The sequence below is a fragment of the Pipra filicauda genome, unplaced genomic scaffold (assembly GCF_003945595.2).
Source record: "Pipra filicauda isolate LSUMZ 115617 unplaced genomic scaffold, ASM394559v2 scaffold7_size6619720_pilon, whole genome shotgun sequence".
Classification (NCBI taxonomy): Eukaryota; Metazoa; Chordata; class Aves; order Passeriformes; family Pipridae; genus Pipra; species Pipra filicauda.
Window position 1 is genome coordinate 5,578,439 of NW_024104976.1, and position 25,708 is coordinate 5,604,146.

A 25,708-nucleotide genomic window follows, 5' to 3' on the forward strand; every position below is an offset into this window, starting at 1 on the left:
TTGATCTACTTAGCCCCATATGAAGGAAATGAGTTAATTGCTTATATTATAAAACTTTTCATATGATCACCTGTGATACATCAGTGCCTCTAACAATGTTTATCTAAATTCTCTGCCAGTGTCCTAAACTAACTCCTTTATCTCCTGTAAATTTGAATCTCTAAATTGATTTCAAAATGTTATTTTAACCTCCAGAGCTGCTAACAATATTTCCTCATGAAATGTACTGCCTGAATGTTATCTGCTGCATGGAATATGGAGTGAAAGTGGGTTTTGAGCATCTTTTCACAGCCCCATTAGTATCAGGTCCTGTTCTTTCCATATGACAAATTTCTTACAGCCATACTCGTGTTCAGGGACACCAATTTTCACAAAGGTGCTATTAACAACTCTTGGAGTTTTGTTTAAAAATATTAATGTGCAACTCTTATTTTAATCATAAATACTGTACACTGGCACGTGCCAAGAGAAGATGCTACAACAGCAGAGCATCACTTTACAGAAAGTGGGGGAAATGGATTAGACCCAAAGATATCTCTATTTCATTTAGTGGCTGAAATTGCTTAATTCCACTAAACCCAAAACTGAAATACAGAATATATTCCCTGAAGGAACTGTGATGTGCTTTACAATGAGCAATGAAATGAATTTCACTGTGGAACAACCATCTTTGTAGCAAGCAGCGTTCAGGTGAGAAACAAACCGTTAAGGGACTTGCTAAAGCTCCGCTGGATCTCCCCTCCCTTTCCTGGGACACTCACACCCCCCAGCTGCCAGCACTGGTGGCACCATGGCCAGGACTGCTGGATGAACTGGATCCCAAGGCCACAGGACAACTGCCCCAGAAACAAACTGTTCCTTGAGTTACAGGACATGATCACATTCCTTTAATGAGAGCAAGTTCATTACACAGTGTAAGTGTATTTCAAAATGAGCACATTTTCAACCACTGGATCTCTCAATCTCGTATTAAGCTAAATTTTAACTACTGGTACCAAGATTGCCTTGCTGCTGAGGCTGTGGATATGGAGAACCACCAGCTTCTTTAAATTAGGTTCTCAAGACACAAAAAAGGCAAAAAAACCCACCTTCCAAATAATCACTTCAGATTCGTGTTATTTGGCCTTAAATTTTGCCATTATCTCAAATCCCAATCCCGAAGATGATGAAGTATTTCTACTCAAAACCACATGTTTTGCAGCACAAGTGCTGTAACATCCTGGTCCCACTGAAGGTATTATGGTCCCACTTAATTCAGTGGCAAGCTTCCCACGTCCATGTATGAGAACTGGCCAGCTGATGATTACCAGTGGGATAAAAAGTATGTCTTTGTCTCTTTTCTGTACAAGACCAGCATGTGACAGAAGTGCTTTGCCAATGGAAAAGTCTGTCCAAGGTCAGCTGTTCTGTTACCAACGGGTCTAACATGTCAGCCAGTAAGAAAATGTTGCTGAAAACTGCTTTGAGAAGCAAATCCTTCTGACACAGCTCAGGACTGCACAGCCTCTAACCTTCTTTACACTTTAGAGAGTCTAAACCTAAATTGTAATAAAATACTAGAGTAAACATACAGCCTGATGAATACATTATTAACAGGAATGAATAGCTATTATACAGCACTCCAAACGGGACTGCTTTCTTTCTGAACAAACACACACTAGAAAACAAACATGAGATGTTTCCTGGGGAATTTCAGATACACCCAATGGCTCTGTTAGTTAGTTAATTTTGGCTCGCTAAGAAACACTAGTTAATGCTGCAGCTCATTCTCAAACTGACTGCTAAAATATTTTCCTCTATCAGATCAATACTCTTCCTGCAGTGAAGAGCTGCAAGAAATGGAAAGCCTAAAAGGAACTGGAGCACTTGGGCAGGGAGGGAAGGAAATATGTTTGTGTTATATGAAATTCATTTATCAAAAACTGGGATTTTGTGAAAAGTTAATTACAAAGCTACATGAAAAACCAGCTAAGCAACCATTGAAGTTGCCTGTCTCCTTTAATCTGCATATTCTGAGTACCCAGATAATGACACGTTCCAGAAATACTTTAATACTTTTTATAAATACTTTATATACCACTGTCATGTTTTCTCTTTTGACAGAAGTTTATCATTTACAAGTAGCAAGAACTTAAAAATTTTATACTGGAATCACTCCAACTTGTGTGCAAAAACCAAAAATGCAGTACTTAAAATGAGCAAACCTCAAGAAGCTCCATCATATTCAGCAGAATCATTAGGACTGTGCTTTTTATGAGGGTCACAAGCTCTGCAACAATGAGCAATAGATTACTACAGAAAAGTTCACAAAAGCAGTGTGGAGAAGCTTTCAAAAGTTTGAATGACTTTTAGCTGAGTTTGATACTTATATTCCTGCCTGCTTTTTCCAGCACCTCCTGATTTTACAGAAATACCTCCTTGTGAAAACAAACTTTCCTGATTGCTCACTTGGTTGGTGCTTTTGATAAAACAGTAAAAAGATGTGGAGTTTTGTAAAAATTGGAACACGTGGAACCAAGACAATCTCCTAAACACAGACACACAGGATAACTCCAATTCCCAGAAATATCTGCTGTCGTCTTCTAAAAAAAAAAATAAATCTTAGTGACCTTGAGCCAACTTATGATTTTGCATTGAAGAAACCATAAAATGTACAAAGTGAAAGGAAAACCAAAAGCAACTACCTTACACTCCTTGAAACAAGTGGAATGTTGCTTACAAGCAGCTCTGCTGGCTACAACTGGATCGTGACAGAACAGGGTCTGGAAAATTCAGTTTTGCAAAGTATTTAACTACATCCTTAAAGGAATGGCTGCTGGGTTGTTCTTCCTGTTGTTGCTACACCTTAAGGATAAGGGTTTTTTTAATTATTACTATTAAAAGTTCAAGACTTTTGTTTATTACCATAAACACAGAGAAAACAGTAAATACCAGATCTTGAGTTCTCAAGCTTCCCAGCTCTACCACTGTTATGTGCATTATGTCTATATTCTGAATGCTGCTTTATCAGTGGGAAACTTCTGACCACCAACATGCCAAAACCCGACCTCACCGTTACCATTTCACTTGTCCAGTAAATTGCTTGATAAACGTGCCTGTGGTTTCAGTTTTCTGATCTGCTGGAACATGTTCATTCCTGTCCTGGTGCAACTCACCTGCCTCAATAAAGCAAGTTTATTGTGTAACAATGTAAGCAGAACAGCTGGAGTCCTTCTAGCTGGAATTACATCCTCGAGAATTCCTAACAGGCGAGCGAGCTGGCAAATTGAACAGACTAAATCCATACCAGCAGCTTTAAAATAAAACATATGAAATGGATAAAAAAACAAAAAGAAAAAACAAGGAAAGAAAAGAGATGATAGCATAAACCAAGGGGTCAGGGGATAAGCAGTTAAGGAGTAGCATGGGAACCAGGCCAACAGCCTGGTTATTTTTAATCAAAAAATGTTACTTTCTTTCTGTGCTGCCCATTCCAAAAATGTTGAAGTGGCTCAGGCCATTTTAACATAGTTAAGGGAATTTCTCTGCCAGCTGTTTTTAGATGCTGGCACATAAATCTGACAGAAAAATTACATTCAGCTCCATGATTTTATACATTAGTAACATGACTGCTTTCACTGTACTGCCAAGTAAGCTCCGTTCTCACCCATTTTCTACCAAGAGTACAAGTATCTAGGGAAGTTCTTTAGAGAGAATTATTGATTTAGTTCATCATCAATCAAGTTAGTGTTGATGGATGTTATACAAACTGCTGGCATGAACAAATGAATGCTAGTGCATTTAGGTACAGAATGTATCAAAAACTCACTTGGATGAAACCAATTAGAACTGATAAGACCACCCTACAAAAGGTCCAGACATTTGGTTTTCTTGGACTGTGGGTAGTTTCATTATTTCTTCAATTTTTGAAGGGTCACTTTCCTTGTACAATTATGGAGCTCATGTTACAGTTCAGACTGTTCCCCACAATAAACTCCCATCCACAGGCACTGTTCCTGTAAAACTCAGTACAGCTCCAGCAGAAATTAAGGGGAACAAAGTAGAAAAGATAAGCAATTCCATAACAAGCATTTTCCTTTCTTGTACCTGAGCAGCAGTTGAGATGCTCACCAGCCACAAGTGAGATAGAGCAGTTGTCCAACAGGAATACTGGGGTTTGGAACTTCCAGTACAGTTTTAGCAAAGACTACACCAGTTTTACTATCTGCTCTAGCAATTGGTAAGACAGATCTAAGGATGGACTAACAGGTGAAGAGAAAGTAAAGGGTGAGGAGCAGGTTTTATAAATCTGAACTGACTCTTCTCTCTCTAGTCCACTCAGCAGAATTGCCTCCAAAACATGCACAAATATAGACAAACCAAGGGCTTTGTAACTTGGGAACAGGACAGGTGACAACAGGGAAAGCCACAGTTCATAAATGTACACAAGACTGACACAGATCTGCATAAACTGCACATAATCTCTAAGTTGTAACCCATTACAAACATCTAGAAATATATCTCAAGATGTTAATATAAATGTTCAAGGATGATCTATGGTTTTGAATTAAGAACCTGCTTCAGAATAAACAAGTGTACAAATAACCTTGGATTCTGCAAATGCCACCTCAGTACCAAATTATCTCAATACAATTTTTACATTCTTTCACTTTAAAAGAACTGAAATTTTAGGCAATTAGAAAATGCTCTTTCCTCTTTAAGCAGTCTCAATTCAATGTATCTGAACAACCAATGCTTGGCTGGATTCCTGACTGCTCAGAGAAGGGCAATGATGCAGGAAGGGAAAACACCAGAGCAGAACCAACTAACAGGAAATACCAAAGCCAGGTCAGATGGACAGGGAATACATGGGAACAGGTCTATGGTGTTTGTTGTGCGAGAAAAACTGAGAATTACAGACAGTTCTGATCAAAATACCTGTTTGATGACTTTTTTCCCTTCTCCCTCCTCTTCTTGACATCTATTGCACACTGCTCAGAAGGCCTTTCCTGGCATAACCTCCACCCAGTTGCACTAGAGCACAAAGAAGGCTTCATTCACTGAGATGCAACTTACCCAAATAGTTGTTGCTCTTTGACATCTCAGTAATGTTGATTTTAGTAGCTCCTTCAGGAATTTCCACTATCTTGTGGTAGCCAAGATTTGTTAGCGTGTGTTTGAAAACTCCAGACACCACCTTGCAAGCAGTGTTGTCCCCTCCACATATTCCACACTTGTCAATCACCTTGTCAGAACCCAGATAGTCGTCACAGCCAATGCTCTGCAAAATAAAGTAAGATTTCTTTTTCCAAGATCTTACAACTGCAGACTTTGGACATAATAACCAAGGATAGCATGACTTTCAGAGAACAATCAGTTGTGAAACCATTTAGAGAATCAGCATTTCAGCAACGTCTTCCTTTGTTCATCCCTATGGGAAAAGGCCAGAAAAGCTAAAGGGTTCATAGGCTCGGGGTTTCAAAGTTAGCTGACAGGTTTTTACATCCTGCTACCAAAAATACAAGAACACACTAGAACAGTAATGCATTGTTCATCACTGATTGCATCCTCCTTGGCTGAAAGGAAAGAACCTCTTAACAACACAGTTCCCACAGCTGCTAGCCAGAGAAGAGGTGGAGAGCTATGATTATGTCAGGATTTGAAAAGGGCTTTTTACAAAAGCAGAACTACTTCACATATAAAGTGTTGTCCTAATCTCCTCTAAAATTGAGCACTCAGCCTATTCTCACCAAAAGAGGTTTCTCAGAAATCTTTATGCTGCACCTTGACAGTTAGAGAAGGGATCCTCCAGTTCACTGAGTAGAAAATCTTCAACCCACTCAGTAGCACCCACTTGGATGGGATAATTCAAAATAAATCATTTCCTACAATCATAGAATGGTTTGAGTTGGAAGGGACCTTGAAGATCATCTCATGCCGTGGGCAGGGACATCTTCCACTATCCCAGGTTGCTCCAAGCCCTGTCCAACCTGGCCTTGAACAGTTCTAGGGATGGGGCAGCCACAGCTTCTCTGGGCATTTAAAATAATGTAAATTAAAATGCAGAAAAAAGGTTACAGATTTGACACAAACAAGAAAAAAAATCTTTCCAAGTTACTGCACTTTAAAAGTCTCTACAGTATATGCACTACCTCTTGTTCTACAGAAACATTTCTGTTCATTGATCTTGCTGGTTTGTATTTACAGACTTGTGGAAGTTTTATGATGAACACCTATCATCTACTTCTATGATTAACTTGCACATCCCAAAAAAGAACTTCTCATTCACATTCAAATAAGAATGAAACATTACATGAGCCAGTAGAACAGAAACCTATCACCTATTTTATGAAATGTAATTTGGAGGTTGAAACTAGATGATCTTTAAGGTTCCTTCCAACCCCAACCATTCTATCATTCTACAAATGTAGCAGTTCAAAGTAAATTTAACAAATTCATGTCTACCCCAAAGCAAAGCTTTTTTTTAAGCACAAAGAAATCATTCATGATCACACTAAAGCTGAAAGTCAGGAAAGATGTCATAATAAGTTAAAAATACAGCAACAATGCAACAGATAAAAGGAAAAATCTAAGGTTGTTAACAGATAAATCAAGGAAATACCAGATCCACTTATGCTAAAGTTGAAATGTGATAAAAGCATGTAAACAACAATTCTTCCATCATTTTTGATCTTACCTACCAAGTGCTGGAGCCTTATCTTTTTAGCCCCTGTTCTACATTGTTCATGGTTCTTCTGTTAAGAGAATCATATTTGACATTCCATCATCCTCATTTTAATAAACAGTTTCCCGTATTCTACCTGAATTTCTAAGCTTTTCTTCCCATGTCAGGTATCTTCTCCATATAAAGTCAGATGTTTTTACTTCCCAGGCCTCTCAAACAGAACGGGAAGATGATCTCTTAATAATTCAACCAGTAACCAAGTGGACACAAGTGAACTCGCACACTGGAGATTTGGTGTTGGCCCAGGAGCTCAGGTGTGGTAACCATTTGTGCACTCCACAAAACACCTTCCCTGCAGCTGAGATGGTAATTTGGAGACTTCTTCACTGACCAGGAATGCAACTGTGTTTTCACAAAAACAACACTGTTATTTTTTGTAACAGTTTAAAAACCAACTTATCTATGAAATAAATCAGCTTCTGCTTCGTGACAACATAAGAAAGCACTTCAGCAGCAAGCCAAGAGATTTGATGTCCTGGAATTTTGATACTGGCTATGGCCTAATTATAGCCTGGAGATAAGTAGGAATTTGTGATGTGCACAAGCAGTTGGAATGGTTGACAGCTAAACAGCACACAGACAAACCAACTGGATTTACTCCTAGAACACAGGCTTGAACTGGAGTTGGCTAGAGAGGAAGCTCCAGATCCTCAAGAGACAGTTTCCAAATAAGCAGCAGATACTTAATCTACTTTGATGACAATATCTTTAATTTATTAAAGAGCAGAAAATTAGCTGCATACAACTAGAAACTCTGTATTCCTCAGTACAAAATCTGGTTTTATTTCTGAAAACTGCAGAAATGCCTGAGTTGGGGTTTGCTGTTACACATCGTGGTGCTCGGGTATTGGAGACAAGACAGTTCCCAAAACCCTCTGAAACATGGCACAGCTGATGTGCCCAGCACCAGGAGATGTCCCAGCACCAGCAGAATGCAGATGCCAGAAACACAGGGAACACCAGGATGGCCAACAGAGAAAACCCTACAAACCACAACCCCTCCAAAATGACATGGGCTCCTGCAGGAAATGGCATGAACCATTTTACCAGGGCACTTCCACACAAGGACAAGGGATTACAACAAAAAGAGCCTGTCAGAACACCAGACATCTGGGATTTCACTCCTGTGTATCCCACCACTGTCTTACTCAGGAGAAAGGTCTGAGAGTGACCAACAAAGGAATTCCAGCAAGAACTGCAAAAACCATGAAGGAGTAGAGCTCCACAACAAGACTAGTAGAGTTTGGGTTTATTCCCAGCCATGAAACCCAAAGGTATTATGTTCCTCAACTTCAGCACATCAATTAACAATACTGGAAAATAAATAAAATCCCCTGATCCTCAAAGAAAACATAAATAACTTCTGTCACAGATTTTGAAACTAAATTTTATTATTCTACTTTACCACTTGTGTCCTATGAGATACAAGAATAATGATGTCCACAAGGTGGCACTTACAATCCTCGTGAAATCAAAATGCAGAAGGTCTTTGCAAAAAAAAAAAAAAAAAAAAAGGCAAAAAGCTAATTTCTTACACCTCTACACAAAGTTTGTATTGCACTTCTTTTCAAATGAGCCTTTATCACATGAGTAACAACTGCTGTCATTTTGTTATCGGTAACAGGATCTTAAAATATCTCAGTCAATCCAAAGATTTCTTTTGGATTGGGATGTATTTTAATCTGAAATACAAATGTTGTACAAAACTGAAATGAAGGAGAACCTCTCAAACTGTTATTTCTTGCATCATATGTTCTCCTTGTCTGGTCACCAGGTGGACTTCATTTATCAATCAGAAACAAATGTTTTAATCCAAATTCTGGTGTCTGTCCTCCAAAGGAATCCTCATTGACTTCAAAGTTGACATCAATGGGAAATTTGCCAAGTCACAAGGGTCAGGCTCTTTACAGGACTTGACAGGGCAGAATTATGTCAATCCCATGGTCTTCACAATGCAAAATTTACTAGCAAGTTTAAATGACTTTTGGACTTAAATGTGTCAAACAGAAGTATATATATATTTTTTTTTCCATTCACTTGAACTTCTGTGTAAAATTAATCACTCCCACTGAATCTGTGGGAATGAGAAAGATCAGGTTTAGGAGCACCTGAGGAACTTTTATGTACACAAATCTTTAGGACCAGACAGGATGCAACCAAGAGTGCCAACAGAGCTGGATGATTTCCCAGTGAGGTCATGGTGGTTGGTGGCAGTGCCCAAAAAGCAGCTGCCACATCCATCTTCATTAAGGGCAAGGAGGAGGACCTGAGACTCAGCTGCAGGTTGGTCACCCTAAACAGCCCTCAGGAGACTGCAGAGCTGATCCTCCTGGAAGTCATTTCCAAACACATGAAGGACAAAAAAACCCCAAAACAACAAAAGAAAAAGAGAACAACCCTCCTGGACATACCAAGGTCCAGTGGTGCCTGAACAAGCTGCTGTCTGCTGTGGTTCAGTGAGTTCAGCAGGGAAGTGGAGGAGGGGATGTTCTGTGCCTTGGGTTCAGTGAGGCCTTCAACATCATCTGTCACAGTGGTCTCAAAGCCACACTGCAGAACTCCAGACTGGGAAAGGTGACAGTAAGGTGAGTGGGAAACCACTGGATTGCCAGACTTAATGGGTAGTGATCCTGCTCCAAAATCCAACTGACAGGCACTTCCCAGTGGCCTCTCCCTGGGAGGGATACTGGAGGCAATACTGTTAAACATTCCTTGTGTGCCCTGGATGTTCAGACAGGAGTGTGCTGGCAGCAAATGCACAGGTGGCACCAAACTGCAGGGAGATGCTGGAAGCAGGACTGGATTGCTGCTCAGAGGTGTCTTGACAGCCTGGCAGAAGGGGCAGGCAGGAACCACGGGAAGTTGAAATGGAAAGTTCTGTGCCTTGGACAGAATAACTCCATGCACCAGGACAGGCTGGGAAGTAGCTCTGCAGTAAAGGACCTCAGGGACCTTGTGGATAACTTGGGTGTGAACAAGTAACGTGCCCTTGCAGCAGAGACAGCAACTGCACAATGGACTGTTCCAGTAGAGGGGTGGTTGGAAGGCCAAGGAAGGGGATTATGCCCTCCATTTGACAAGAAAAACCTCAAATGGAATACTATGTCCAATTTTGGACTCCCAGTACAAGGCATTGACTTTCATCATGTTTTTGGAGAGAAAGTATTAAAAGCTTCTAAATGTGTCAAAGATAAACCTTACTCCCCTTCTTTATCCTGTTTTCCTTAACCAAGTCCCTCTTCCAACTTTGCCTTCTCCAAAACAAGAAAAGTGAAAATACCAGGAAATGATATCAAGAAATGTGAAACCACAAAAAAATTAACTGATTATCAAAATAAAACAACACCAGTTACCGATTTTTTCCACTTTACATCTTTTAAGATGATCTGCATTGCTTCCTTCTCTTATTTTCTGTTCAAAGTTGCGCCACTAACTAGCAATGGTTCTTTCTAATCTCTTATTAATTCCGGTTCCATCTCTATTAGTTTTCTGAGCCAGTCACTGGAGAACAGGCAGTAAACTTGATAAAAACTGTCTAGAAGTAGACATCTACATTTATACTTCATATACATTATAATTTACTTTATACATTTATAATTCAAGAATTAAGGTTTCATTTATGCACTAGTGTATTGAGTCTGTCTGACATGGAGTCAATTTTCTCCCTAGCAGCCCTCATAGTTCCATCTTTAAACTAAAACAAACATACAGGAAAGATCCTTTCACTGTTCTTTTAATACCAGATTTCTTTTTCTAAAAAAGAAAGCCTTGAGCATCCCTTTCAGAGTCAAATTCATATCACAGACATCTCACTGAAATGAAAAAAAGTTAAAACAACAAACTCAAAATTTTAAAAAAGGCCAAGGATGCTAGTCAAGAACAGCCCACTGTTCATTTTCAACAAAGCAACACTATAAAAGTAGTGGTTTTTTCCCAGAGTAATGACAATATAAGCAAATAATTGAGAAATAAAACTATAAAGGATGTCCCTTTATACCACCAGTACCACTGTATTCACTCAGAACTCCAACTTTCAGGAGCTTATAGTGACATAAACTCAGCCACCTTATCCCACTTCAGGGTACACCCAGAGAAGATCAATCCCCCTCAGTGTGTTCTGTGTCCAACAGCTCAAACTCACAGCAGGGGGTGAATGTGACCTTACAATCCCCAAACAGACCGAAATTCAAATAAGTAAATCGGAAAAACAAATGAGCACTAGCAAGGTTAGTTAATGCAAACACAGACATATATTAGACACAAGAGTTTTAATCCCTGTTTGAGCAGCTTGAGCTTTCTACACTTCTCACTTTGATCAGAAACATTTGATGCACAATGTTGAGGAGAGAGTATTAAAAAAAAAACACCACTGTTTTGGCATGTAAGTGATAATCTTTTTCTCAGATCAATCACTTTAACTTAAGGAAAAAATGGAGGGTAAATATTAGTCAAATGAGATCCTAATGGTGTGTAAATCACTGGGAAAACCAGAACTGGTGAAGTACTTGGCTACAAAACCAAAGGTGCAGCTCTGTCTGTGGGGTTCTGTGGCAATACACATCACATGAAGATGTGGCACTCCAGAAGGTATTAGTTCATCCACAAAGTCATTTATGATATTGGAGGGACTAGAGGGACTAACTAAGTCCTTAAACACTTGGTTTAGCTTGGTGTTTACAGTCTAGGCTCCCCCTTAAGAACTCATACAAGGAAGCCTGGATAAAGAAGGCATTGCAAGAGAAATTAAGAAAGTCCCAACTCCACTAATTTCACTCAACTGCAGCTCACAGACGTGCTACTCATTTAATCCTTCCCCTCCAGGCAGGAGGTCCATCAGATTAGTAACAACAAAGCACATACTGCTTTGGCATCTCAAAGCTTTGGCTCCTCATCTCTCAGAATTACAGTTTGCATTAGTGGATTTAGATTGTTTTCCCAGACAGTTTCTGATACTCCCATCACAAGCCTTGTTTCTTGTCTTCAATAAATCTCTCTCCTCTCCAGTAGGAAGGACACCAGTCTTATTTTTCCCCCCAAAACTTAAGCAAGGTTGCCTGGAGATTGGCTGGGGGGCTCTCTCCTCAGTGTGTGAAGCAGCTGAGGATAACAATACTACATTTCTCTGGCCACTGTTAAAACCTTTGACTTTCAAGCATGAACTTATAAATTTAACTCCTAAAATTAGATAAATATAATTCCTTCCATTTCTATCTGTCTATGACAGGTATTACATGAGGCACCAATGAAGATGTAATGATGCTAAAGAGCAATAGCCAGCACATGCCAGGAGTAGGATTCCCACCAAATGCACACCTCACTTGCCAGAGCTATTTATAAATGAGAAGAATGATACAGATTTCCAGTTTTGCTGTTCCCTGAGGGAGCCAAAATGTTTGTGCTCCATAGTATTCCAATAGAACAGTGAGCCAGCACACAGCCAGGGGCTGGAGCACTTCACTGTGGGAGGGAGTTCCCCTGTACAAACACAAGTGCAAGGTTTGGTGGTGCACATTCTTCAGTGGGAACAAAACAAGGTGTTCAGCAGTGAGGAACCAAGGCTATGCTTGTGGAGCAACAGGTACCTCCAGAAAACCTCCAAAGGCAGAGCACAACAAAGTCAGCAGGGCCTGCTTGTCTCACTTCAGCATCTCACGTGTCTTCAAGGTTGCAACCTAACCCTCATTTGCTTTACAAATCAAAGGAGCAATGTTGAGAATTTACATTCAACCACAGGATAACAAACAACATTCTAATGGCTCTCACTTGATTTGTGGTAAGCTATAACCATAATTTTTACCTAAACATTTGATCCTGCTTTGGCTTTCAAATATTTCCTGCTGCCCACAGCCCTAACCCTCACAAATCTTTGATGCTATTTACAGCCCCTCACGAATAGGTAATGGTCACATCCAGATGTCGCCCACTTAATCAATCACAGACTTTCCTACCTGCACAATAGCTGGTTTCATTACCTATCTGTGCTTTATGTTGAACTTCATTTTGTCAGATAAATTTCAGACAGCAAGAAGAAGCAAGTTATTCATTTTTGACAACCTTAAGAATTCAAATGACATTTACAGTATCTGGATATGCACCGGTTCAATGAAGAAAAAAAAAGCCACTCACATAAAGACATATAAAGACTCTTTCACTAAGACATTCAGTGGTTTCTTATTGGCTAGAAAATTACCTGAGAGCAAAAAGGTTTTATTCTTGTTACAATGGAAAAAGGAAAGCCATCCAGGAAAAGTAATCAAGTGAAAAGATGCCCTTAAAGATATCAACTAGTAACAGCTAATAAAAGGGGATTAAAAATGTAAAGCATGCATCTCACACTGATACCTCTGGTACTTTGCAAAACAACTTCTCTCAAGTTATTTTTGTTCTAAGGAAAGATTCTATAAGTGGGACCTGCAGTTCTCCCACACACAAACCCCAGCAAGGTGGGTGAAATCTGCCCCATCTCCAGCGATGCTGCTGCAACAAAAAGCTGAAATAGAACCAGAACGTTGCTGGCTGTCACCTTATCAAAGTCAAGATAAATACTCAGTTTTGAGCCCTCCACTCTACAAAGAGCTTATTAAAGGATTTTATTACCCAAGTGTTTTGAGGTGGCTGCGTTGGCAGCATTTACCAGTGAAGGAGCTGAAGATCCCTCACCGTGACACAAATATCCCACTGGAAAGCACACACGGGGAGTGCAGGGCTGGTGGGCCTTTCCCCATTTGCTCACACACAGTTCAGTCATCAGCACTCATTTCTGCCTGGGGGGAAGAAATCTGTCTTAAGCATTCCCAGGAGGCTCTGGGCACTGAATCCAACCACAGGCACAGGAGCCTAACACAGAAGGAGACTAATTTCACCATGCCTGGACCCTGGGTCAGTCTGTTCCCAGATATATCTGCTGCCAGAGCATTCAGAAGCACATCCAGCATCCTGGGGCTTCAGTTTTGGGTCTTCACACTTTCAAGGGAATCAGATTGCTCCTATCCATAAAGGATGGGAATACTGTGAGAGAAAAGAAAAAAGTACCTGAAAGACTGGGGGTTTGTTTTTTTTTTCTAAACCAAACATTGAATTTGCAACTGGAAGCTCCATACCCTGAAAGTTCTAAAGCTCAAGAGGTACAACAGCTTCAAATGGTATGTGCATCTCTGAAATGCACTAACTGCTTTTTCACTTCAGAAAAGTTAAAACGACAAGGACAGTAAAGCTGCTTTAGTCCAAGACCAGACTAAATCTAATCTGAAAAAAATATTCTAAATCACGTATAACAAAGCACTCATGTCTGCTTGAATATATTGATCTGCTGCAAATATATCAGATTACCTGATATCACAGATTCAGCAAGAGTAGCAAACTCTATGCTTCTGTTTATACAACTCAACTGGCAAAGCAGAAAACCATTTCATATCTAAGGTCAGATACCAACTCCACACATTATATTCTTTAAGAATGGTATCTTGTTTCCCAGGATTTGTACACAAAGTGTATGTTTACGATGTGGATCAGAAGGCTAAAGCCTTCAGAAATGCAGACAGGGCTTGGATGTACAGACATACTGAATCACTAACAGTGCAGTCTGAAAATACATGAAATGGTTCATAAAATCTAGCCTAATTTGACCTTGTTGGCAATGACAAGAAACAGTTAAACAAAGTAATACAGTTTCTGTAATTGATATTAGTTCTATGCCTTTTTAAAACACCTCTCATTTGAGTGGCCAGAGCTAATAGAGCTAATGCATGTCAGCACCAGCCTGATCATATCTCGGTGTTATTGATGCAATAACGCACCCTGCCCAGGTCAGGCTCTCCACAACTCTCTTCAAAAGCTTGATACTTCAGAGAACAAGTGTAAAACACAATATAATCTATCCAAAGGTATGGCTGTGTCTGAACACAACACACCAACTCCCTGCTGGCCTCAAAATACTGCATTTTAAGTTCTCTCCTGAACTCTTACAATACCTACCATTATTACTTTCTGGTTCATGAACGTCATAAAGAGCATAAACAAGCAGTAACAGCATTTGAAGACAACCTCAGGAAGAGACCACGAATAGTTTTAGTTATGACTGAAGTTCAGAACAGCCTCCCGAGCACCTACAGGCGAACACTCACCTCTCCCACACAGCAGCAAGAGAGGCACTGCTGCCACAGCAGGTCTCTCATTGTTTGAACAGAAGTTCCATGGCATGGTGACCTCTTTGATGCTGTTTTTATCCTGCCCTTTAGGGAGAGGAGATGGAAAAATGGACTGGCATATTGTCCATTGGAGTACAATTTGTTTCTTTGGAAAAATCCGAAGTGGCAGAGCAGCCACTCCATCTCCAAGGTCACAGCCAACAGTGGAAGCCTCCATTCAATACAGTTCTATTTTCTCCATCCTTGGTGCTGAATAGTTCTATGGTATCACCCCAATTAACATCCAGTTAAACAACATGGGTGATTTACCCAAATACACAAAATTTATCTATTTACACAAATACAACTGCTTTCTCTTCTTAAAGAAACTATATAATATATGCAGCTGTAACTGAGATGCTTGCAAAGAAATCTTTCAAACTTACAGGTCCAAGTTGTCTACTTTTAAATAAACAAAACTAAATAGATTTTATTCTTGCAAAGCTCTATTTTGTAATGTATATGGTAGAGATCACTTTATATGCAACTAGCTTGATAAGATATTGAGTATATTAAAAGAGATTAATAAATTCTGCAAACCTGCTGCCTTAAAAATAAAGGACACTAACTAATACCACAGAAACTAATTTGAAGGAACTGTGGCCTGAAAAGTGACAAAAGGACTTTTTTCTTTTCTTCTTGGACTCTTGTTGAAGAAAAAGAGAAATTTAATCTAATGTAAATATGTTATTTCATTGTAGAAGAGATAGTTGTTACCAATATATATGTATGTAAACAAACCTTGTAAGTATTTACCCCTTCCCCCAATGCTCAGTAGTTGTGTTTTGTCTGAAAATCCTCTCACACTGAAGCAAATTGTGGGAGGGGGGCTTGGACTTGGAAATTGGATTTTTGAGGGTCTCAAACCACCACAAGATTGCAGTACTAAAATACTAAAATTCTGCCTGTCCTATAGAAAATAATAGCCCTTAAAACACAAAGGTGGAAGGGGAGCTTATTACAAATACCCTGCAAAACGCATGGACTCTAAATGTTCTGGAGTTTTACATACTCCTGTTGAGGAGAATTCAGGCAAGGAGGCAGTGCACCCTGCCTCTGCTACATGAGCTAAGCACAAAGTCCATTTCCCATTCAGCCATCTGGATTTTTGGCTGTACATCAGTGCTGTAGGGGAAGGAAATGTGTGAATCCAAGAGGGAGGAGACCACAAGAGCAGAGAATGTGATGGCATAAAAAGCTCCTTCCAAATGTGTGCCTCTATCACAACCAGCAGAAAGAGGAACACCCATTTCCTATGAACACAAGCACCTGTGAACATTTCTTTGTGGAAGCCTCCCCACAGCTGCAGATCACTTCTCTGCAGGATTTCAGGAGGCCCTGATCATTTGTCAGACTTTTTAGATTTATCTTGAAAGAGGCTTTTGCTCTTCAACCAACAAGGACTGGATTCAACTAGTGCTTGGTTCTGAACACGGTGTTGCTGTAAGGTTTGTGCCAAAGTCCTAAGCTGAGATTCATCAATGCACACTTTAAAACGTCCCATTTGATTAAAAGAAAAAACAACATTACTTTACTGTTCCTGGGTTTAAAGGAGTTTAGCCCAAATAACTATACAGCACACTAAAACTTTGTTCTAAATACAACTGGTTGCAGTGGGAAGTTTCCTCTGCTATATGATCTTCACCTACTTCTGAAAATTATTTGCAGAGATGAATTTCCTTTTTACAATGTGATTTTGTGGTAACAGAAATGGAATGAGGTAGTATCAGCACACCACCCCTACCTGTAGAGCTCATAGCTGAAGATGGACAGAATAAAGTTCTGAAAAAACACTTAACTAAAACCAGCCCTCCTTTTTACTTGTTTTAATAGGATTCTTATATGGGACTAATCAGGACATATTTTTCATGCTCAAACACTAACAGATAATGAGATTTATGTTTTGAGTGGCATTTTTTGAAGCCAGAAAACAGGGAATTTGGTTCTTCATAATTTATCTGTTCTCCTCGTTGGTAAAGTCCAACTCTTAGGATGCTGATTTTTCTATAGACCAATATCCTTTTTCTAGGCTTCTAAACCTCTTCAGCCAACAGTGAAGCAGTTTCTCACAGAAATCCAAAACTGAAGAATGATCTTGCTCTAGATAATGCCTCTGAACGTGCCAAGTTCCTTTCTCAGTTACCTGTGTATGACTTCATGGGGTTTGAACGGGTCAGATTTAGCAGCTTGTATTACAAAAGAGTTATTCCTGAAACCTAAAGATTTTTTAAAGCTGCTACTTAACTAAGCTGTTTTAAACATCTCAGAGTAGACATGAAGAAGTAAGAAATATTAGAATTCACAGTGATGAGACCTTGTTATCACTAAAGACTTAAACAAATTCCCTTTGAAAATTTTTAGTATTTTCTTATTTTCCAGTAGTTCCTTAATATTTGCAGGATCAAGACTTATGGTCAGGTATTAGTATTTAGTATTTTGACCTATTTCAATGTTGCAAACTTTCAAATATTTTTACTTCTGTTAATCAGAGAGAAAATGTGCAAACCATCAGCGACAAGGTCCCTGAGTAATGGAAAACTGCACACATTTCTCTATTTTGATTGGCACACAAATAAGGCAAAAAAATGGAGCCTAATGCCTGCCTCAGAAGAGTATGCTCAACTTCACCATCCTGTCAATAATGACTTCATCCTTCATCTGCACCAGGAATTCCTGGCTCCCAGTATTTTCTAGCTAACGTGAAGACATCCAGGGTAGCAAAAAAACCCGAGTATGAAGAGCTTCAGAAGAATCTCAAGGCAGTCAATGATCAGGCCCTTTGAATGGTTAGATTCCATCACCAAAACTCTTCCTCTCTACTCAAGAACACAGAAACACAAAGTCCTCACAAGTTAGACCAAAGGTATCAAACATGGATGCAGAAGAGGGATCCTAAACCTAGGAAAAATATATGCTATTTGGACAGAATATTTTTCCAGGCTGTATTTTTTATTTGAGGCCCAAAGACTTCCTAAGTCAAATGTAATGTCTTTCTATCATTTAGTAGTCTTTATGGAACATGCTTACCTTCCTTCCTGAAATGCAGCAGACCCAGTTCCTCTGTCAGTGAGATCCACCACCCTCCACATCACCTCCTCTTGAGAACAGCACCAGGCAGCTCCTGCCAGTGCCTTGTAGAGCTTGTACTGAGAACAACAATGACCAGCATTTCCTTCTCACATTCTCCATGAACTCTCAAGTTTTATGGACTTCACTCCATCATCCTCACCCAAGTTATTGTTTTTCCAGCCTATTTTCCTGCCTATTTTATTGCATTCCCTGGTCATCTCTGTTGCCTGAACTGCAGTTCTGATGGGTCCCATCTGAGGAGGCAGCTGAGATGCACAAGCACCACATGTATGTTTGTCCATCTGTCCCTACCCTTACACAGAAACACACACTGAACAACCTGTTCTGTTTTTCACTTTTTTAATTCCTAACTTCTGATTAGCTTTTTTGCTATTTTACAGTGAGCTGGCATGTTCATAAAAACATCTGAATTTTTTTTCTGAATGACAAACTACTTTACTATCATTATGGGTTTTTTATTTTGGGGCTGTCTTTTCTTCTGTGGATGACTTGCCTTTAATTGTGCTGAACAGTGTAAGCCTAAGCCAAGACACAGGAATAAAAATAATTTTTTTTCCATTAAGAAACCTTAGAACCACATGTGCTAATGCTTCGAGTTTTTCTCTTAACCAGTTACTCATCTACAGTATGATCTCTCCTCTTATCCCATCACAAATTCACTTCTTTAATAAGGAAACTTCCACAGAAGCTGGAGAAATCCAAGTAAGATCTTCCTTGTCCCACTTTGTTGATGTACCTCTTCAAAGAGCTTAAATACATTGGCTGAGCTCGATTCCCCTTTTAAAAGTACTGAAACAGCTACACCCATTACAAGTGAAGTGAGATGCACAAGGTCATATGAAGTATAAATTCTGACAAAGTATTTATTCATACATGAGCGGATTAGTAACACTTGAAAGTGGTTTCTAAACATAACAGAGATTTGGGAAAATTTACATCTAAATTGGGATTCAGACTTTTTTTTTATTCATTATGTTCATTTGAACAAATTACTTCTAATCTCATTCTTTGAATATCCCTTGCTTTAGTGCCTATGCAGAAGGCTGTTACATCTAGTAGTTTTTAAAAAGCTAGTTGTTTTTAAGATGTTTTTCAGGAATGTGCACTTTTCAGATGCCCAATCCTGTTCTAAATATCACTATAGGCTCTCTGCAGGCAGAGCCACAACCACATCACAATGTTTTCTCAGTTTCTCGTTAAAGGTTTGGTTAATTTTGGCACGCTAAGCAAAAGCCTGATGTGCCTGCAAACAAATGCAAACTGCAGCACCTTCACAACTGACCCAATCATTTATGAGTTCACTCTCCCTCACACTGTTCTTACTCTATTGTTTGCTCTAAAATGTTTCCAGAAGGCAACTCCTTCTGCTACTACCTTTCCTCAAATCACTTAGAGTTCTGGATCTCAAACCCCATTTCCCTGCTTTGCTGGAACTATTTCTCAAGATCTTTGTTCTTCTTTTTTTTTTTTTTTTTGACATCTTGACAGGTCCAAATAGATATGAAAGCTGCAGGCAGTTTTAAAAGGTGAAATCTTTCCCCAAAGCATCATCCATTTGGAATGCCCTGTAAAAGTCACAGCCACAACATTTGGATTCTTTTCTGGGCTTGGAGATAGCCAATCTAATTCTTTTCCCAGAGCACTTCAGTTCAAAGAGCTGCAGTTCGATTCAAGAAATTTCTCAAACCATTTTTGTGCTATAGGAAAGACAATCACAAACTCAACCTCAGATGTGATTTCCTTTGCTTGTCAGTGAAAGGGTAAGAATCAAGGCAGATAAACCAGGGGCACCTGAGAACTACTGAGAATCTCCTCGGTGGCCTCAACAGCTGTTCAAATACACAAATCTGAGTTTAAGTTTTGTTATGTCAAATGTCATCTGAATTTCAAGCCTTATGTACCTTATTGTAAAATGGGAAAACCTTATTGTAAAGGATAGCTTATTGTAAAATGGGAAAACAGTTAAAAGGAATGTAACACAATGCCTCCTAGATTACTAGAAGATGGATATAAATGCAATGAAGATCAGATTTCAGGAATTTTACTTTTTTCTTTGTTGCCCCAAATCACCACATAGTCACCATGTATTTGCTATATCCTTCCATCCTCATCACTACTTGACCAAAACTCCTGCCACAACAACTTAAACAAGTTTAATTTGAGGCTCCTGTAAACCTGAGGTTCCTGTTTTGAGTAGTGACCTATATATGGATCAGATATTTGGATTTTTTTTTCAGCAAAGATGAATTAGAGGACAGAACATTAAAAAAAAGTTGTTTCCTTACTTGAAAAAGAATTTTGACAACAGCATTTTCTTATATTTCAAAAGGAAAGGTTGAAAAATAGGGAAACTAGAGTTGTCATTCTGTGTGTCACTGATTACATAAGAAGGGATTGTGCAGCAAGTTTTATGACAAACTGGATGAACGAGAAAAGAAATGGAAATGCAGCAGTTTTGTCTACTTGAACCTTGGGGGTTTATTTCCAAATGCTTTTTCTCATTATACTAAAAAGGGTAGGGGTTTTTTTGTATTATGTAGACACTCCCTCACGTCCACAAACTTAGAAAGCAAGAGGTCCCAGTGAAGAATTATTTTGTCTAACTGAGGGCAAAGGAAAGAACTAACTGGTTTCAGCCATTACTAGCACTACAACTCTTGTGTCCTGGTCTAACATACAGAGAATCCTACTTTGAGAAGCAATTTTTTAGGGGAAAAAAGAGTGTGCCAAATTCTTCAGAATCTAATTCATAGTTAAGTACCACTGAATTCCAACACTGCCCCCCAGAATACACAAACCTCAGCTTTCTAAGCCACACAGACTTCTCAACTGTCCTTGTTCTGTAATAGGAGATTTACAAGTTTTACCTGCTTGGTATGTATAAATAATGTCCCTATGAGTATACTGTGTTTAACAAACACTTGCATCTTTTGCAATTTCAAGGTTAAAAGAAAGAAATACTTAGCATTTTCTGAAAAAGAGGTGACAATATATAAAAGTGTCCCCGTGTAATATTCCTGTAAACCCCTGACTCTTCCATGCTGTTTAATAGTACAGAAGTCAAGAACAGAGACCAGATGAGGGACCCTTGAGAGGGGAGAGTCAGATTCACTGTCTTTCTAATAATTCCCAAAGTGAAAAGAACTCTGGCCATTGCCAGCAGACTAGTCCCAACTGGCTTTATACTCAGGTTGTGTTTATTCAAGTGTTCTCCTTTATGAAGGAAAAACTTGGCTTTATTTCAAGGTAAAGAAAAAAACCTCCAAGCAGCAAAATATTTTAAGGACAGATGTCTGATCTTGAAACAGCAGCTAACACAGCCAGACTATATCTGTGCAATAAACACTTACTCATTAGCCCTCTCTTTCAACTGCATGTATTTCTTTTTTATCCACGATGTCGCTCACAAAAAAGGCAGCACAGAATACACTGTTCTCTATTATCTCCTGGGACAACGGTAATTAACTCCTTTAATTCTAATAAATTTGAAATTCAACAACAAGTGTTGCTGTGTTGCCTTTTTTCCCCTCCTCCAGGGGTTTAATTCTGTGTGTTACTCTTGGAACTGTGCTGGGGAGAACCAGGAGGTGCCAAGAGCAGCACCCAGGAACTGGATCCCTGGGGGATCTCCCATGGACTCAAGGAGCTCTGTGACCTGTGCTTGACCTGCAGTGCTGCCCTTAGGGCTTTACTTCCTCTCCCCTTGGTGTACCCACCTTTGAGACCACTTGCCCTGATACAATTTCATCCCCAGCAATATTTCAAGTTACAATTTAGTTAAAAAAACCGAAAGAAATACAAGCAGAGCTGGTAACTATAGTAATGGCTAATATTTTCAAATGCTTTCCTATAATATCCCTGTTGCTTTTAGACAGCTATAGCTCTGCCAAAACTTAACAACCCACACTGAAAATTTCCTTGCCAGGGACTAGAAACAAGCTGAACATTTCTTTTCAAAGAAAATAAACACAAGAATAATTTTGGTTTTTTCCAAAAACTAGGATTAAACAAAATTGTGTGTTTTGCAAATAGTTTTTAAAAGAACTTATAACTGGTTTACTCAGGAATGCTCAGAAATACTCTTTTTTAAGATCAGGGGCTCAAAATTGGCACAGAGACTGAGACAGCATCAAGGATGGGATCTTTTCTCTTCTTATGAAAAGATGCCCATGTCTAGTCGAGATTTAAACCCCTGAGTATCACCATGGCATCCAGTCAACACACATAACTTAAAAATTGGGCAGTACAACACTAAAAAACCCCCAGTCACACTGTGCATGCTCCAGAGCTTCAAGTAAATTCCAGACATGGCCTGCAAGTGCTACTGTCAGGAAAATGCCTGAGAACAGCCTGCTGGCAGGGAGGCAGCACAACCAGCTCAGAAACTGGTTCTGCTGTACCTGAGTGAGGAACACTCAGTCCGTGGGTGACAAGGACAGACACTGCCCCAGAGAATCCTGCCTCTTGCACTTCATCTGCTCTGCAAACAGCTGATACCCAGGGGCTTCTTATCTAATGACTTTGAAGCACTTGCTGGCCTTTATGAGAGTCCAGGTGATTCCCTGATGAACCCCCCTGGGAGAGCAGGGGTTTGCAGCTTTCCTTCTTTAAAAACAAAGGAACTTATATGACTGTTCAACACGTGAAAATGACAATATTCAACCTCATCCCTCAATAAGCTCTCAAACTCTCTTTATCCCACCTCCCAAACCCCATATTCATTCCCAAGGTGCAGTGACACACCCCAACACTGATTCCATACTAAGTAGGTGGGGTGGTACCACCAGCAGGTAAGAAACAATTCTTTCTGAATGAGAAAGACATTTCTGGATGTCTTTAATCCCTACCTCTTTTGATGGCACCCCAAAATCCAAGGAATTGTCAAGCACTGATGTCTTGCACCAACAAGAACTGAGCTGTTCTTTCAAGAAACTCATATTCAGCAGTGGGAGGTAATTCCTTAGCTTAACTTCTGTAGTAAAGACTAGAATCTATTGTATTTCTCATGCTAACAGCAAAGCACATGCATCTTTTTCCCAGCACTTGTGTTCTTAGAATGTACAATCCATGTGTTAGTAAATTAGCTTGGCCTCAGGGATTATGTAATATTCTCACTCACTCACTGTATGGCACCAATTAAACACAATTTCAGTTTCAGTCGTATTTTAGACATTTCAAAATCTCTCACTCAAAGTACCAACAAACTCATTGATGTAATTTAATTATTACACATTATTTGTGCCAAGACATGACAGTTAGGATTAATCACAGTCTGCCCATGCTTGATCCCCAGCAAAATCACAAAATCAACTCTTCTAGGGCTCTTACTCTTTAGCCTTATTCTCTCTTGTCCAAGTGCCTGATAAAGTACATTAAGGAAGCCAAAGTAACACTGCATTTCTATTCAAGGCAGATCCACATTTAGGCTCTTGCTGGAAATAAATACAATTTTTCCTCTGGCTGTAAACTGAGGATTTTCTTCCATCTAATTCTGTCTTTTTAAAATTTATTATTCTGCCAGTAAGTGCTTTTCAAATAGAAAACTGTTGATTTCTTTCACTTAGCTCTATTGTACTTACTGTGGCTTGAAGGCAAAAACATTACTTTGCTAGCTGCTGTGAAGGATTTCAGTCCCATTCCTTTTTCAATCCTGCTTGCTCTTCTCCAGTCTTTTCTCTCTAGCACTCAAGTATTTGTTTATTCATGGCAGGGGGGAAGGAGAGAGAAACGATGAAAAGTGTTGTGCTTCACCTCCTAAATTTGTTATCCGGGCACTGAACTCCACAGTAATTCTGCTACTTCATTTATTGGAAAAAAACCCACATATTTCTCCATCAGGCAAACTCTGTGGAAAAAAATGTAGCACTTTTCCATAATATAATTCAGCAGCAGCTAATGAGATGCAGGTATCACCTACCTACATTTCCCAGTGCCCCTGGATTGTGATTTACTGACCTGGTCCTACACGACCAGCAGGAGCCCCGCCTGATGTTTGCTTTGGTGCAGCAGTTCCAGCTGTCCAATGCAAACACAAAAGCCCATCCCAGCATGAACAGTGCAGATTCTCTGACATCCAGCCAGACACCCCAGGCAACCCTCCTCCTGCCCAGGACTGCCCTGCTTGCTCTCCCTTCTAGAAGGCCACAGCTCAAAACCTCTGCAATCATTTTTATGCTATTCATCAAAACAGCATTAGAATCTGTTTGAAGCACGTGTACTCATCTGAGCTTTCATGGCACACACAGTTGAGAGAATTTCTGCATCCCCATCAGATTCTAACTTGCCTACAACTTCTCTCTGAATTTGAAATAGTACTAAATTATTTAGAAATGCTGTTTAATTCTGATTCTCCTAAACATCTCCTCCAGTGCCCACCACAGTACAATCACTGGCCAACTGTACAGACATGACACTCTCAGGTACGAAGAACTGCAGGCTTTGACTACAGTGGGGATCTTACTCTGAATAAAGCCCTCAATGAGGTCTTCAGGACTGAGCTATAACTTAAGAGTATGCTACAAATAAGCAGAAATTAAATGACATCTACATTTAAGGGCTTAGAAACGTAATTATCTTGCCCAAATAGATGCCACATGGTATCTCAGACTGATACTTCATAAATAACTTAATCATTATTCTCATAAAAATGAGACTAACTATAGGATCCACTCACATGAATTTATACAACTGCAGCAAAAACCCACACCTGAATAATTTCCTCATTCCAATCCTGCAATATGTCCAGACTCACTTCGAACACACACACAAAAAAAGCAAAATAAACTTTTCCCTAACACAAAGTAGTACAAAACAAGTAACTGCAAAAGCAGGCAGTACAGTGTCAATAAAACCTCTGGCAAACTTAGGTTTTTCCAATTAGAGAAAGAGCCAAAAGCTATATGAAAACAGCCAACAAAATACCAATGGCAGGCAAGGGAAGAGCCAGCCAAGCGAACATGCTGTTTGGTTTCCTATCCAAGGAAGGAGAGAAGGAAGAGAGGTGAATTTCCACCTGGAACAAATTCATAAAATAGTCCAGAGCACAGAATTCTGGCAGCTGTATTTGCTGTTATACTGAATCAATATCCTGATCAAATTTGGCAGCACTCCTGTGAGCATGTGTTTTGTGCATTCCCCCCTATGTAAATACTCCAGAAGCACAGCTCCATCCCGGGCCGTGGAGCAGAGCCCTCTAACCACAGAGGAACCAGAGCAGGCAGGGTTTCCCAGCAGTTCTCTGCAAAAGGAAGTGGAGGGAACCAAATTTTCTCTGAGCATGTGATCATCATGCACAGTGTACATGCAGAACCACTCCCAAATAACCCTGTGCGCTGTTCACCAGCTGGATCCCACAGCAAACAAATCCATGTACACAAAGCAGCAGCGACTCAAAAAGGCAATGACACGTGAAGCTGGGCATTTAAAAAAATGTGGGCAATATTCAAATGCCCATAACAAACTCGAGATTAACTAAACAGAGGCACAAAGGAATAAAAAAGGGGGAAATGAATTCATCAATAAACCTGTACCGTTATATGAAGAAAGCAAAGAGTGCCCTCAGAAACCAACTGGAAGTCAATCAGAAAACGAAGTCCAACTCCTTCATGAGTCCTAAGATTGACCTAAGTCAGCGAGGTGCCTATAAAGAAAAGTACTAAAATGCAACTAATGCTTCTGAAAACTTTACAAAGTACAATCCCACACAACC

The 25,708-nt window shown here is 39.7% G+C and overlaps 1 protein-coding gene across 1 annotated transcript in view; it reads right to left on the reverse strand.

The window, feature by feature from the left end:
- THSD4 (thrombospondin type 1 domain containing 4) overlaps nt 1-25,708 on the reverse strand; it is a 99,438-nt gene that overhangs the window by 52,122 nt on the left and 21,608 nt on the right. Inside the window, exon 2 of the mRNA XM_027736915.2 lies at nt 5,056-5,260. Within this exon, the coding sequence (XP_027592716.1) occupies nt 5,056-5,260 (205 nt within the window). The remainder of the gene's footprint in view (nt 1-5,055; nt 5,261-25,708) is intronic.